The following is a 14,976-nucleotide window of genomic DNA, read 5'->3' as shown; positions in this document are numbered from 1 at the left end:
GCGCGGCGCGTTGTCATACTCATTCGGCCGGAAGACATGTCTCAGACGAGTCTTGGCCCCGATCCTCACCACCAGAACCTCGAGTCGCGAGCGCGCGGCCTTTTAATCTTTTGGTGTGTTTGGCGGAGCTGCAGTGCATGAGGAGCAACAACACTTTGTCCGCCTGTCACAAAGCCCATCGAGACTGTCGCTCTCGACCTCATCCATCATCTCGTCCACTTCTCTCTTCGGTCATCTTGAAAGGCTCACGAAGGGATTGTCGCATCTCGTCCGAATCCTCGACGACCATCAGCGCCCGCACTTCGGACTGCTGACGCATTCACACCTTTCGACCTTGCATTGGCGAAGCAACGACAGACTACCAACAGTGTCATTACGGATCGCAGCCGCTAGTACCACAACCATGCTTGATGACTGATCTCACTCAGACCCCACATACCCTCCGACATCAGCGACGGAGCTAGCGATCGGAGAATGCCGCTCGCAGCATCGGCGGTAAAGTCGCGATTGACGGCCACCAAATCACGTCAGCCAATCGCTTCTTCTGCTTCCACCTCTTCGGCACATCCGACGTCGGCCTCCGTCCGATCCAAGTCAGCCACAATAGCTCAGACAACTTCGGCACCTCCACCGCCTTTGCTGCTCCAATTACCACCGCCTCTGCCCAGCATCTCACAGCTTCAATTAGAACACGACATTCGACCATCACCGCAGCTCATCGCTCGACGTCTTATCTCGCTAGCACGTTCTTTCATCGCGCTCTCTCCCGACGCTGCCTCTGCCGACCCTTTGGACTGGGAGCTGGACTTGTGCTCAGCCACTTTCTTCTCGATCTACGCAGTATGCCTCGACCCTTCTTCCATCATCTCTCGCAGGACCCTGGCTAGATGTGCCCGCCTTGGCGGATTCAACATCGTTCTTCCCTTCAGTCCATCCGGAAGTTCCGCTTCAGCTACAGTCTCTGCTTCCAAGCTCAGCTCGCAGGATCCTCACGATCTTGCCGGTGCCAATGCCTGCATCCACATTCTTCAGCAAGGATTAGCCGCTACGTTCCAAGATGCTGGCAGTGCGAGGGAGTATCGAGACGCTTGTCGTACTCTAGGCAGATCATCCGACGCCGTCGAAGTAACTCATGTTCTGCAAGACAAGGTGCTTGGCAAGAGAAAGGCGGTGGAGGCCGCTGCGGAGGACCCATCGATACCCCAACCCATCTCGGCGCAGTCACGATACCAGTCCCAGTTGGAGACTGACGAGGCTTACAATGCAGCCAGTCGTGGGCGTCTTCAACAAGCGCAAACTACCTTCACCAAGGCTCTCGAGCTCGATCCTTTCAACTGGCGAGCGTGGGCTGGTCTCTGTGACACGGGCTACGGAGACGCGACGGCTGGCAGGCATCTCAGCGCATCCACTCTCGATCGCCTATACTCTGATCTCATCTCTCAGGCGCAAGCGCAGTATGCATTCCACGAATCGTCGCTCCGATCCAGCCCGCTCTTCACCCACGAACAGCTCCAAGCTCCGACAATGATCCGCAAAGTTTCAGAAGATGGCGCCAACAAGAAGCTCAAGGTCTCGTCAGAGATCCCTCCCGTGCCACCTTTACCTCAGAATGTCGCACGCAACGGTGTGGCGTCACGGCCTATCGGAAATGTGACACCGCCTATGCCAACTACGTCCGCTAGCGCTGTCACCGCTACACGCCTGCATCCAGCCTCCCGTGCGCTTTCGGCCGCTCAGACCAACACGCATCATCTCGACCAAGCATCGACGAACCAAGATGATGTCAAAGCCGCCAAGACCATAGGCAATGTCACCAGACCCATACGTACGGCTGGCGTGCGCACTGCAACGGTGCCTCCCACCTCCGCAGCCAACGGCCGACAACTGCGATCTACTCGTGGCAATCCAGGCGGCCCGACGGCGACGACCGCCTCGGTTGCGGCGCGTGCTCCTTCCGTGCCGAACAGAACAGGTGCCACGAGCCAGGCAGGGAGCGTTTCGTCGACTTCGTCGGGCTCGTCCGCTTCGTCCATGTCGTCCCGCGCGACCGTTTCGACGGCCAGAACGGCTGTATCTGCACGCAGAGTCGCCTCAGCAGCCTCAAGTCAGCCAGCTTCGAGACCCACGGCCGCCAGGCCAACCGCTGCGTCTTCTGCCCGCGCCGTCTCAGCAACCAACGGAATTGCATCGGCACCAAAGAAACCAGCCGCTCCTACCTCGGGTCGTCTCCTGACCACTGGTAACGTCAGCCGTCCTGGCAGCGCCATGTCCAAAGCTAGTTCCAGCTCCATCGGCGGACCCAATACCACGGCGCGTACCAATGGCACGCTCGCGTCCAGTCGCACCGCTGCCGAGGCCATGCGTCACAAGGAGGAGCAGGATGCCAAAGTCAAACTCGACCGTCTTGTCACCCTCCGTCAATCGACCATGCAAACGCTCACCACCCTTGCGCATCAGCACGCTGCCGACAGATATGTTCTTGCTCTACTTGCACACGTCGGTGAGGCGTATCGATTGCTGCGTCTTTGCGAAGGCGAGAAAGCTGCTGCCGTGCTTCAGGGCCCTGTTCTGGACGAGCCAAGCGGCGTGAAGGCGGAACTCATCAACGGCGCTCCGAGCTCGGATGGCGCAGTTGCGGATGGCTCATCCACAAGCGCCCCTGCCACCCTCAGCGAGGGCCTTCGCTTCCTCGACCTGCACGTCAAAGACAGCCTGGTGCATCATCTGCTTCTGGGCCGAAGCTACGCCGAGTGCTCACAGTACGCATCGTCCGAGACCCACTTCAACGCTGTCCGCAAGCTCAACCCCTACATCGCAAGCCACATGGACGTCTACTCGCTCGTCCTCTTCCATCTCTCTCGCGAGGTCAAGCTCTCCACCCTTGCTCAGCACCTCGCCATGGTCGCGCCAGGCACAGCATCGACGCACATTGTCGTCGGCAACGCCTTTTCGCTGCAGAAGGAGCACCAGACGGCCCTCGTCTGCTTCCAGCGCGCCGCAGCCGCCGCGCCCGACTATGCCTACGCCTACACGCTGGCCGGCCACGAGGCTCACGATCTCGGCCTGCACGACGAGGCGATCGCCTACTTCCGCAATGCCATCCGGTGCGATCGACGGCACTGGAATGCCTGGGCTGGGCTGGGACGCGTCTATCTGGGCATTGGCGAACACGAGCATGCTGCATGCAAGAGTCTGCAGCAGGCGATCTCTCTCAATTCCAGCAACCATATCCTGTGGGATCTGGTCGGATGGACGTTCTCGCTGATCAACGCGCCGGCCAAGGCGTTGGAATGCTATGACCGCGCGATCGAGCTGGCGCCGAATGCATCAGTGTTGACGTATCTCAGGAGAGCCGAGTTGCTATTGCATCACGGAGATCCCGAGTCGAGCCACCGCGATCTGGTGCGGGCGCACGACCTCGCCCCGGAAGAAGCGAGCATCCACATGCTCCTCGCTCAGTCGTACATGCGTCTTGGTGGTGGTGCATTCTGTCATCTCGAAGGCGGCGCGAACGCTCAGGGAGCGGGTGGGAAGACGAGCACCGCAGTGCTCCGCGCAAGCGGCGTGATGGTGCCTCCCTCGACATACCAGGCCGAGATCATGCACCATCTGAGCGTGGTCATCGACCTGGACCCGTCGCTGCTGCGGCTGGTCAAGAGCATCTGCGAGGGCTACAAGACGCTGCCGGGTAGCAAACTCAGTATCCATCCGCACGATTTCACGTCAAATTCGTACACCCAGTCGCACCTGTCGATGATGGAGGGTGCGAGCGGCTTCGCGCCGTCCATCGACGGAGAGGGGCACAGTCAGATGCAAGCCGCGGGGATGAGCGGATATGCTCAGAGCCCCAGCTATAGCAGGCAGTATCAGGACATGAGCGGCTTTGCCAATTCGACCCCGCACCACCACCAGCATCAGAGGACAATGTTGGTCCCTGCTGACTTTGCATCGACGCACCCGGACGCGAGCAGCTTCCTCAGCATCCACCCGGACGGAAGCGCCAGTGCCGACGTCGTGCTCGAGGACGCCGATGTGTCGGTCTGATGTTATTCTCACTCACTGTGGAATCGTATCCCATTTTCACACATATCGCATCTGAACGGTTTGAAATGAGATTGTTTTGATTTGAGTCGCTGAACAAGCAGCAGCGGCAATGTCACCATCTTTCTGTCTCCGCTCTCCTTCTTTGCGAGTCAGAGCGACCTGGCTCTTGGCGGGATGCGCTCACTTGGTGGGTTGGGGTTGGGGCTTGTTAGCGAAGATGGCGTTGATGCTCTGCCAGACGACCTTGGGGCTCTGGCTTGCGTCGACAGGAGCCCAAATGCCTTGCTTCCTGTAGTAGTCGGTCACGGCGGCGGTTTGGGCGTGATACGTTGCGAGACGCTTCTTCAAAGTCTCGGCGTTGTCGTCGGAGCGCTGAACCAGAGGTTCGCCGGTGATGTCGTCGGTCATGGGCTTCTTGGGGGGGCTGAACTCCTTGTGGTAGCTACGACCGGAGGCGGGGTGGACGAGACGACCGGTGATGCGCGAAATCAAAAGGTTGTCGTTCACCTTGAGCTCGACGGCGTGGTCGAGCTTCTGGTTCTTCTCGCGCAGCATGCCGTCGAGCTTCTCGGCCTGAGGCGTGGTGCGGGGGAAACCGTCGAGGATGAAACCGCCCTTGCACGCCGGGTTGGTCTCGAGCTGGTCCTTGATCATTCCCACCATGATCTCGTCGGATACGAGGCCGCCCTGGTCCATGATCTTCTTGGCCATCACACCGAGCTCGGTCTTCTTGGACACCTGCTCGCGCAGCATGTCGCCCGTCGCCAGGTGACACACGCAGTTGTTGAACTTCTCCAGGATCTTGGGCGCTTGCGTACCCTTGCCCGCACCAGGAGGACCGATCAGGATCATACGAACACCAGAGGGAGTCGAGCCAGTGATGGAAGAGACAGCCGCCGAAGCCTTGCCCTCAAGCTGGTGGATCTTCTCGTTGAGCTGCGAGACGAGCGACTTGAGGTACGAGAGCTCGGTGGAAGAGCCGCCAGAGATCGTGTCGCCCTTCATGCCGAGCTCCTTCTTCACCTCGGATTCCGAAGCTGCAGTTGCAAAAGGAGTAACGTCAGCTGAGAGCCTCAACGAACTTTGTGTGAGCGAGATACGTACGAGGAGGGTAAGGGCTATCCCTAGAACCGCGCGTGGTAGTAGTAGCCATCTTTGTACGATACGTGAGTGGTGGTGGGTGAGCGCAAGGGTGGGTTGAGAAGAAGTTGAGTCGGTGTGGAGTAAATTCGCGCTCGCTCGGCGTGGATCTGCGCCACGAGCAAACATCGCAACTTCGGCACTGGCCTTTCATTTCAGGCCCATGGGTGGACTCGTCAGTCACACCTCTCTCTGCTGCTTTCCCGATCTCGAACGGATCTCACACGCTTACGCTCGCTCTCAGCGTGCTGGACCCCCAGTGTCATATGCAGTTCAAAGATCAAATAGAGCATACAGAGCAAGCGAAAGCGCACCATCAAGTCGAGAAGAATGGCACTCAACGCATAAAGCCGGCTCTGGCCCAAGATCCCGCCCGCTGCTCCGATCCCTTCCATTTCCAACCCTTGGCGGCATTCCGCGATCGCCAATTTTCACCCTCCGCCTTGAGGCTCCCACCGCGTTAATATCGTACGAGAGAACCACCCCCCCGCAACACCTTACTCACACAGTCAGCCAGAGTCAAGAGTTCAGTCAGTGTACGGGAAGAAGCTGCGTATTGCTGCCGGACCATGACATCTAGTGACAAGAGAGCGCGCGAGAGAGAGAGAGAAGACACGAGACTCGACAAGTGATTCTGAAAGGTGACATCTGAGTGAAAGAGGGAAGCAAAGGGGGCCCATGACCGCAAAAGAGATTGAGAAAAGGGGCGGGAAGAAGGAAAAGCAAAGAGGAAGGCAGAAAGCAGCAGGAAAGAAAAGTTGGGGGAGGGGACCGTTGCGATACGAGGATCTGGGTGACAAGGGACTGGAATTCTAGGGACTCTCACACCGTGCTTCAGGGGCAAGGGTGCGAAGATCCGGGAGTGTTGATCGAGGACAATGCAGAGATGTGCGATGATGAGACCAGGAGACGACGGGAAAAGGGACTGTCCTACGACGAAACTCTAGTGGCGGAAGGAAGAGACAAAGGATGAGCCGATGGCTCAACCTTGCTGGTGTGGGTTGGTCTGGTCGCTCTGTAGGCCGAGAGACATGCCAGCCTGGCCGAGCGCGTCAAAGCCGACATTCAAGGCAGGCGAAAGCATGGGATCGCCCTTGATGGCGCTGGGTGGCATGCCGCTGGCCAGCGATTCGTTCGGGGGCAGCGAGCTCAAGGCTGGCAGATGCGCCGCCATATCCGTCGGCATCGACGACATGGGCGTCGTCTGCCCGGACACGGGGCGCGCGGCTTCGGCAGCGATAGCAGCCTTGCGCGATGGGATCGAGAGCATAAAGTTGGCGGCCTGGGCCTGTTGCTTCCTCTCGATCATGCTGCGCACCTGGTGCACCTGGACTTCCTCGCTCGAGGCCTTGACGCCGTTGTTCAGCTGCTGTCCTTCGGGCTGCGAAGCCACCATGGGCGCGGATTGCGGCGGCATGGCCACGTTCGCCTGCGTCTGCTGTTGCAGTGCCTGCGAGGAGGCGGGCGCCTGCATAGACTGCGGCGCTCCCATCTGATGGGCGGAAGCGAACGGACTGTGCATCATCTGAGGCGGCATCGGCGAAGGCATGGCCGAATTGAGTTGCGAAGTCGATCGCATCGCGTCAGGCACCGTGTTGGCGATCTCGGAGAGCTGCGGCGTCAGCATGGCTGCTTCGTTGGACAGCGACTGGAAGTACTGCGGGCGCGCATCGGCGTGGGTGGGCGGCGTAAAGGGGAAGGAGATGGCGTTAAGCACGGCAGGCACCTTGGATGGCTCCACAATCCTGTGGTTGATCGACTCGCTCGGGAAGTTGGCGGGCGGTTGACCGTTGATGAAGGCCACGCCGGGAGCGAGCAAGCCCGCCTGCAGTTCGTGGGGCAGCATTTCAGGCACCACGGGGGCGCCCGTCATAACAGCAGGAGCGACAGGGGCGCCTGCACCGTTTGTCGAGGCGAGCTGGGCCGCTAGCGCTGTGGAGCCAGCCGAGGGGCCGGCGTCGTGGGCCTGCAGCTCGTCCGCGGCGATCGAGGCGACCTGGAGGTAGAACGAGTGCTGGAGTTGATGCAGCTGACCGGCGTGTACGTAGTGAGCAGTGACGCTCACCTCTCCACTCTCGCTGCCTGCCGTGGGCGTACCAGAGAGGACACGGTTGTTCTCCTCCCACTGAAGCCAAGAGGGCACCTTGTTGCACGAGAACACGGCCTTGATGCTGGTCGACGACGCCTGTGGGTCCCACACCTTGAGCGGCCAAGTCCACTTGAGGCCAACGTACGCAATCTTCTCAGGCGCGCCGGCGATTTTGCGGCTGAACTCGCGGAACTCCCAGCCGCCTTCCGGGATCTTCTTGGCCTCGACGATCCAGATGTGATTGCCCTTGGACTTGGCCTTCTTGCCGTCCTCGTTGAAGCGCGAGATGTAAGGCTGCGTCCAGAGGAACTGCTTGATCTTCTTGATCGAGCACTCGGCTTCGGTGATGCCGTTGCGGTATACTTCGGCTTGGAAGGCGTTGGTGAAGGCCTGGATGCGAAATTTGAACGGACGGAAGTCAGGCGACTCGTCCAGCCTCGCCATCTTCTTGGGCATGAGCGTCTGATGCAACAGCTCGCCGCGGTCATCGGTAATCTCGAGATCGGAGCAGACGGCGGTGAGGAAGCTGTGGAAGATGGTCTCGAGTTTGTTGCGAAGCTCGGGAGACAGGGCAGCGCTGGGCCCATTCTTGTCGGCACTCGCCATGGAGGCGTCTCCTGCGCCACCGTCGTCTGCGCCACCAAAGTCGAACGAAGCCCCGCTCGAGAGGAAGCCGCTGCCTCTGTGTCGACGGTGCTTGGTGAAGTGGGCTTCACTCGCGTCGCCAGCCTGAACATCCTCGTCTCCGCTATCTTCGTTGCTGAAGGACTCTTCTTCGGGCGAGGAGGCGCCCGAGTCCAAGGCCGACTGATTTGCCGAGGTGTTAGAGCTCGAGATGGCCGACATCTGCAGAGCGCTGCGTGCAATCTTGGACTGACCTCGATCGGCGCTGTTCGAATACTCCATGGCGCTCATCTGCTTCTGTCCGTGCTGCGGCGTCATGGTCATAGCGTCGTGCAACGAGCCACCGCGCATGTGGCCATCTTGACGGATCGCTGGGCTCGATGGCATGGACTGCGTCATGGCATCGCCGTTCGAGAAGATGGCCAGACCATGACCTTGCGGAAATTCGAAAGGGGTTTGAGGCGTGCTCGGAGATGCGTTGAGAGACTGCACTCCGTTGGGCAGCGCAGCGGTGGCCTGGGCGAGCAGCGTCTGCGGCTGACCAAAATTGACACCGTTGGCCGTCTCGCTGGGTGGAGCACTTTGAGAAGGCATCGGGGCTTGCAAGTGAGACAAGCCCGTCGCGATGCTGCTCAAGGCTGCCGGCGGCGCCGACGGAGGGGGCTGAGGGGGATTGAGAGGCGTTGCCGTCTCTGATCGCAGCGATTTGAAGGGTTGTTCGAGCAAGTCGCTGTCGGACTGCACGGGTCGCTTGCGAGCGATGGGGCTGACCTGGCCGCTCTGGAACATTTCGCTATCTGCGCCCTTCATCTGGCTGAGCGTGAGGTTGGGCAGGGGCTGCGTCTCGTGTTGTACTTGAGCCTGCTGTTGTTGCGAGGGTGCTCTCTGCTCCAGAGACAAGGCCGGGGCCAGACCTTGCGGCTGGGTGGCTGACTGCGTGGGCGGCGCGGTCATGGCTACCGGTGGCGCCGACGCTGCCGCTGCGAACTTCTGATGCGAAAGATGTTGGATGTGTTGCAGATCCTTCTGCAGATCGCCAAGGCAGCGGTTGCTGCTCATGCCGTCACCGTTGTGGAATGACTCTCGCGCTGATTTGGCTTGCAGGACAACGTCGTCAAGCAGCTTGGCGATCTGGTTCATCAGTTCATTATGCTCCGAGGCGGGTTGCTGCGTCGAAGCGGAGGCCACTCGGATCGCCGCTGCTTGAGCGTCTGCTTGCGCTTGCTGTGCTTGTGCTTGCATTTGGGCTTGCGCCTGAAGCTGAGCCTGCACCTGGACTTGAGCCTGGGCGCGCGCCTGGGCTTGCACCTGTGCCTGCAGCTGAGCGTGCGCTTGCAATTGCGCCTGGGCTTGGGCGTGCACCTGCGCCTGAGTGGAAAGTTGGCCCTGAGATTGAGATTGGGCCTGGGCGTTGCTTTGAGCCTGTGCGTGTGTCATATCGAAGGGCGACAAAGGAACAGTTTGCATGTTCATGCCCAGTGCCTGCATGCCCAGACCTGGGTTGTGGGCCATGCTGTGCGAAGCGGCTCGGTGATGGCTCGAGGGGAAGCGTTCGGTGGCTTGCGCCGGCGCGGCCGACATCAAGAGCTCGTTTTGCGAAGGTGCAGAGGGCCATCCGAACGACTGCAGACTTTCGGCAGAGGCAGGGATCGAATGCTGCGGCATGGAGTGTTGGGACATCTGATGCATGTGCACGCCCAAGGACAGAGATCGTTGATGAAGTGACATGGACGGCCTCTGGGCGTATACGCCGTTGTCCGCGGAGACATCTGTCATGGCGGAGGTCGCCATCGTTGTTGCAGCTTGAGGCATGGATGAGGCATGTTCTTGATGGGCGGGCTGGGACGCATGCATGGCCAATATTTGAGCTTGCGAAGGTGCTTGTTGGGCATTCTGCTGCTGCTGCTGTTGCTGCTGCTGAACCTGTTGCTCGGCCTGTTGCTGGGCTAGCGATTGAGCATGCTGCATTGCCTGCATAGATTGTTGCACATTGCCTTGTGGCTGCGAGGGCGAGGGCAAGGTCGAGTAAGATTGCTGCGCAAGGTTCTGCTGCATGGACGTGGATTGGCCCATGGGTCTTGCTGACACAGGCGAAGCCAAGACAGAGTGTGATTGCTGCTGCGCATCTTGCGGCTGAGCCTGCGATGGTTGCTGATGTTGAAAGTGCTGCTGTTGCATGTCTGTGGTAATGCTGAGGGGCATTCCGAAGCCCTGCTGTGGATGCGACGGAGCGGTGTCCATATCGGAAGCGAAAGTCAACGGGGCAGGCGAGCGAGGTCGCCGTGCCGCGTCGTCGTTATGAGGTGTTGCGAGACCCGGTTGAGAAAAGGCTTGGAAGTAGGATTGAGCAGCCGTTTGCGGAGCATGCACAGCGCCGAAACTGAGGCGGGGCGGCGAGACTTTGACGATGTGGCCTCCGTCTGGGTTGGTGAAGCGGCGCCGAGCGTTGGCTTGTGCGAAGCCTTCGCTAGTAAGGAATGGGGACACGGTGGTGGAATGAGGATCAAAACCGTGACTGGAGAAGGTGGCCGAAGAGGGAGCCGACTCGATGTTGTCTGGGTCTTCAAATACGGAGGGGAGCTGACCAGTACTCCAGGTGGTGAGCTGAGGGCGATGAGACGATGAATCGAGCTTAGGCTCGGATGCGTCTGCAAGCGCCGCTGGCCAGTGTGGTTGCTGCGAAGTAATCGTCTTGGGCAGCGACGAATGCGTGAGGAACCTATGAACAGGATCCTACGCAGCGATGCGGGGATAGAATGAAGCCGGTTGATGAGAAGCGGCCGCGGAAATCTCTTGGTGCGTTGCGGAAATCTCGAAGGAAAAGGAGGTGATTCATACGCAGCGTATGGGATGGTACGGATCGTTGAGTGCAGAGCTAGGGGATGTCAACCCGAACGAGCAACCGAATGCAGTAGTCGAAGACCAGCTTCGAGAGGACGTAATTACACCGTGAGTGACCTCTCTGTATGCGCGTAAGGCCGATGGATAGCAGCGGCGATTGAGGCGCGAATGTTAGCGTTGACGTTGGAAGCAGACAACGGTGGCTTCAGATGTGTATATGAAGAGGTGCACAGCGGGATTGCAGGTGTTGGTGGGAGGCGATAGACAACAATGATGATCAAGTGGGCAAGGAAGGTGATGACTCCACGGGAAGCTGAAATCAATCAAGCCGCAGTGTGAGAGGTTCGGTGATGCCGAGTGGTAGAGGATCGAGCAGGCAAGCGGCGAGGCTGAGTCGTGCGGCCAATCCGATGGACGAATGCGATCTGGTGCGGTGGGAGAACTGCGCAGAGCCAGTGATTGTAGAGAGGACGCGGGCGAGACTGCAGAATCGTTGAAGCAAGCTGAGAAGCGGCGTGGATCTGCGTCGTGTGGAATGAAGTTGCAAAGTCGGAAGAATCTAGCTGGTCGGCAAACGGTCGAGGCTGCACTGTCTATGAAATGGTTGCGTCGGATACCGCGAGATGAAGATGCAGACAGTCAATGTATGTGGGGGTGGGGAAGGCGGAAGCAAGGTGACAGGCGAAAGTGGGGATGAAAGTGAAAAGCAACGTTGGTGACGAGGGGGATGATGCAGAACGATGAGAAGCTCGATAGTGAGCAACCGCAACAGCAGCAGCAAACCACAGCTTAATCTGATTTGAGCGTGGCTGGCTCGCCCACACTCACCAAGCCTGGATGGACGCAAACAATTGTGCGGTGTGCAACGGCGATATTTTCCAAGTGGACCTTCGCAATCTTCTCAACTGCTCCCATCTCGAGCACCGCCGCCCATCACACTCGCTCTGCCGTTGCCTTTGGCGCAGTCACAACGTCGTATAGAGAGAGAAAGAGCAAGCCTGTGTGTCACGATACTCGCTTGCGCCAGGCCACCCACTGCTTCGTCTTCTCAGCCAGATCAAACGCACCCTCAGTCATCGACAGCCGCTTGAGCCCCAACGTGAGCATGTTCGTATCGGCTGGATCCCATTGTCCATTCAACGCTCCGTTGGATGGGATGGCACAGCCGACCTAGCTACACATCCGCTCGAGACGATGCTCTGCCATGTTCTGCGATGCGCTGCACTGCAAATGCACAGCTTTCGAAGCAGCGAAGGAGGCAGTACTCGCTGGGCTTGGTCGGCCGTTCCGTTTCCCCCCAGGGCAGAAGGCAATCACGCTTTGTTTGCGGGCGCACTTCTTCCTGCGGCTCGTCAACCGGGATCCTCAGGGCTCATGCCAATCGGCAAAAATTTCAAGAAGAACAGCGGCGAAAAGAGAGTGTGTGCAAAGGGACCTCGCTTGTGCCAAAATTTCCAAAGGGCAGAAAAAGAGAACCGCCTTTCAGCACAACCGGTCTCTCTGCCGTAGCTAGACACCGCACGCACCTCTAGGAAGGCGGCCTACTCTGCCACCATCTACTGGACATTGACCTGCCCTTTGTCCTCAAAGCGCACGGCAAGACACACAATTCGTGACTGAGCAGCAGCAGAACAATGCGGAAGCATTCTTCTTGACGGTCAATCTGGCCTGCTTGCTGCGGTGCATGCAGGCACAGATTGAATCCATTTGAATTCGAGCTTGGAAAGTGACCCTGAAATGAATTCACGACCAGGCAAATTGGTTGTCTTCGATTTGAATTCAAAGATGCTTTTGAGCATCACAGGGCACGCAAGGCAGCAGCAGGCATTGTGCGCAGGGTTGTGAGAATGCCACGAGTCTATCAGCCTTGGGGCTCGCTTGTTCGGTCGCGGGTTAAGCCGCTGCCCGCCGCTGCTTGCTGCCTCGAGGCGAGCAAGAACCAAGCCGCAGTGGACGGGCAGCGACGGCGATCGCTCTCTGCTCACAGGCCTATGCCCTGTCCCTACCCAGGCAGCTTGAAGTTGTGTAGGCCATCTCGAGGTTGGGCTCCGCCAGGCCCAGCTCGCCAATTGACCTCTGGAGCGAGCGAGCTTCCATATGGAGATGGATCTGCGTTCCTCGAGCATCGCGAAGTGCGGCAATGAATCGCGTGCGCAAGCGAGGCTCCTCTCCTCATTCTTCTTGCCAATCTGTGGGAACTTATTGCATCGGCAAAGGCACGCTCACTCACAAGCGTGTATAGCACTGGTGGCTTCCTGAATCGAAGCATCCACCCTGAATCGTCTGTGGCTTCAAGTTCTGTATGACACTCAAGACAGTCAGCTTTCCCACACTTTCGTGCTGATGGATGGCTCACTTATCTGGCAAAGATTGCCGCAGACTCGGCCCACGGACACTCCGAAGGTTCACTTGCCTCGACGACGCAGTGTCGGGGCCCATTCCAACGCAAACATCACCTTGTCACATTGTCGGCATCGGGTGCGCCGAATGTCATGAGGCTGAGGCCGTACGGAGGAACCGACTCTGGGCTCGCAGTCGAAGCGGGCGCATTGGCTGCCTTTTGACAAGAGCCTCTCACCATGACTGCGCCACTCAGATGCCTCGCTGGCACTGCTTGAGGCTGGAAGCTGCGTTGCGCCGAACGGTTCGCCGCTGCAGCCTCCTTGTTCCGATGCCTTCGCCATCGACTATATGATGGACTATGGTGTGTCCTGGCGTCAAGCTCATCGCCAGAGCACAGTGGGACCATACGGTCAAGATGGAGAGGTTGACCGGTGGGCAGTGCCGCTTCCCTATTTTGTTCTTCTGGTCGGTTGCATCTTGTCGAGTTGCATGCATGATACCATCCTCTTTCTGCCCGTCTATTGTCTAATCCATTTCGCCAGAGAGTGAAGAGGAAGGAGACAAGACGGCCGCATGGCGCCCCTGCCAATCGCGGAGTCCGGTTCATATTATACAACACGTCTCGGCTTCGTCCACCTAACGGAAGCTCAGGCTCCGTTGCAACGTCGAATGCAGCAGCCTCGGCTGGCTCGCCGTGGGTCTCGCGCATCGATGGCAAGCTCACGATCGGTTCTTCTGAACGGCGTTTCGTGCTGCTGCTGCTGCTGCCTAAAGGCGAGGAGAGTTTGGGGGGCATCCACAGCTTCGGCGTCTAACCACCCCGCTTTTTCCCTCCTTTTTCCTTGTCTGATCGCCGCTCGCTTCTGCCTTGCCCTTCGATCTTGGCATCACCCTGCTTCTCGAAGTTTGGACTTCTACTTCGACTCGAACGTGGCGAGGTAAGGCTACATGCATCCGAAGTGCTGTACCCACTGCGTCCACGGACATAGACGCTCCGTCTCCAAGAAGGCGGATCGGCTTGGCTTCTACGTTTGCACCGAATTGATGCTGCTCAAGCACGGCAACTCAAGAGAAACCCACTGGGAGCCACCTGGACAGAGAGCCGCTCCTGTCGGAGTACGAATTCTCACCACGAGGAAAATTTGCTTATGGGTCGCAAAGAAAGTCGCCGCGACCCAACCCTGGACTTAGTCTCGTCGCCGGCCAGCCAATCGTTGAGCTAGCACAGCCTGCTTTGCATCAAAGAAAGTCTCGACACGGCCACCGCAGATCGTCTCGATGACAACGCAGCAGTTCAACATCTAGCTTGAGCTTGTCCTCAGTGTCTCACTCGGACGACGAGGCCTGCTTACGCGCGCGCAGAATAACGTGAGGAAGAAGCAACGATACTCGTTGGACAGGAACCAGGAGCCGTTCTCTTGCTGTGTTTCAGAAGGGGTAACGTCTGTCCAAGCTCGCAATCCAATGGCCGTCCTGCAACAAGCAGTCGCAAGCAAAGCTTCGTGCAAAGCCGTCGGAAGACAAGGCTGGTTTTGCTTTCGTGCGAATGTTCGACACCCACGTGTTGGCTCGGTGCCAACACTTGCCGCCTCTTTCCCCTCTCTCGAGATGACGAGTCCACATGCCAGCTCAACACGACGTCGAAGAAATGCATTATCGGGCGGTCACGACGAACAGGTTCGATAGCAGCCGATTGCGGTACACGTTGCATACTGTATTACCGATAGATAGCGCTGAAAGCGAGTGAGGGCAAGGGCAGGCCATCTGTCAGTCGTGTCACAGGGTCCTGCCGGGTGACTACCTCAAATTACGCAGCACAGGAGCATTGAAGATACCGCTTGCTGTCTGCTTCATATACTCTGGCACCGTCACAGCCGAGCTCACCACCGAGATGG

The 14,976-nt window shown here is 58.7% G+C and overlaps 3 protein-coding genes across 3 annotated transcripts; 1 reads left to right on the top strand and 2 right to left on the bottom strand.

Moving 5' to 3' along the window:
• Positions 1–474: 474 nt before the first annotated feature.
• PSEUBRA_005995 (Tetratricopeptide TPR2) lies at positions 475–4,044 on the top strand (the record flags this gene model as incomplete). Its single annotated transcript, XM_016439374.2, has 1 exon — positions 475–4,044. The coding sequence occupies one exon, from the start codon at positions 475–477 to the stop codon at positions 4,042–4,044; it is 3,570 nt and encodes a 1,189-aa protein (XP_016289704.2).
• Positions 4,045–4,224: 180 nt separating this feature from the next.
• Positions 4,225–5,197, bottom strand: PSEUBRA_005994 (Adenylate kinase, active site lid domain protein; the record flags this gene model as incomplete). Its single annotated transcript, XM_016439355.1, has 2 exons — positions 4,225–5,081; positions 5,149–5,197. 2 exons carry the CDS (start codon positions 5,195–5,197, stop codon positions 4,225–4,227), a joined length of 906 nt encoding a protein of 301 aa, XP_016289703.1.
• A 969-nt stretch (positions 5,198–6,166) lies between these two features.
• Positions 6,167–10,138, bottom strand: PSEUBRA_005993 (Immunoglobulin-like fold; the record flags this gene model as incomplete). The annotated part of the gene is made up of 1 exon (XM_016439359.2): positions 6,167–10,138. One exon carries the CDS (start codon positions 10,136–10,138, stop codon positions 6,167–6,169), a length of 3,972 nt encoding a protein of 1,323 aa, XP_016289702.2.
• Positions 10,139–14,976: the final 4,838 nt, after the last annotated feature.

The sequence above is a fragment of the Kalmanozyma brasiliensis genome (assembly GCF_000497045.1).
Source record: "Kalmanozyma brasiliensis GHG001 unplaced genomic scaffold PSEUBRA_SCAF8, whole genome shotgun sequence".
Classification (NCBI taxonomy): Eukaryota; Fungi; Basidiomycota; class Ustilaginomycetes; order Ustilaginales; genus Kalmanozyma; species Kalmanozyma brasiliensis.
The sequence above is the reverse complement of the archived record's forward strand: the minus strand, read 5'-3'. Positions and strand labels throughout refer to the sequence as shown.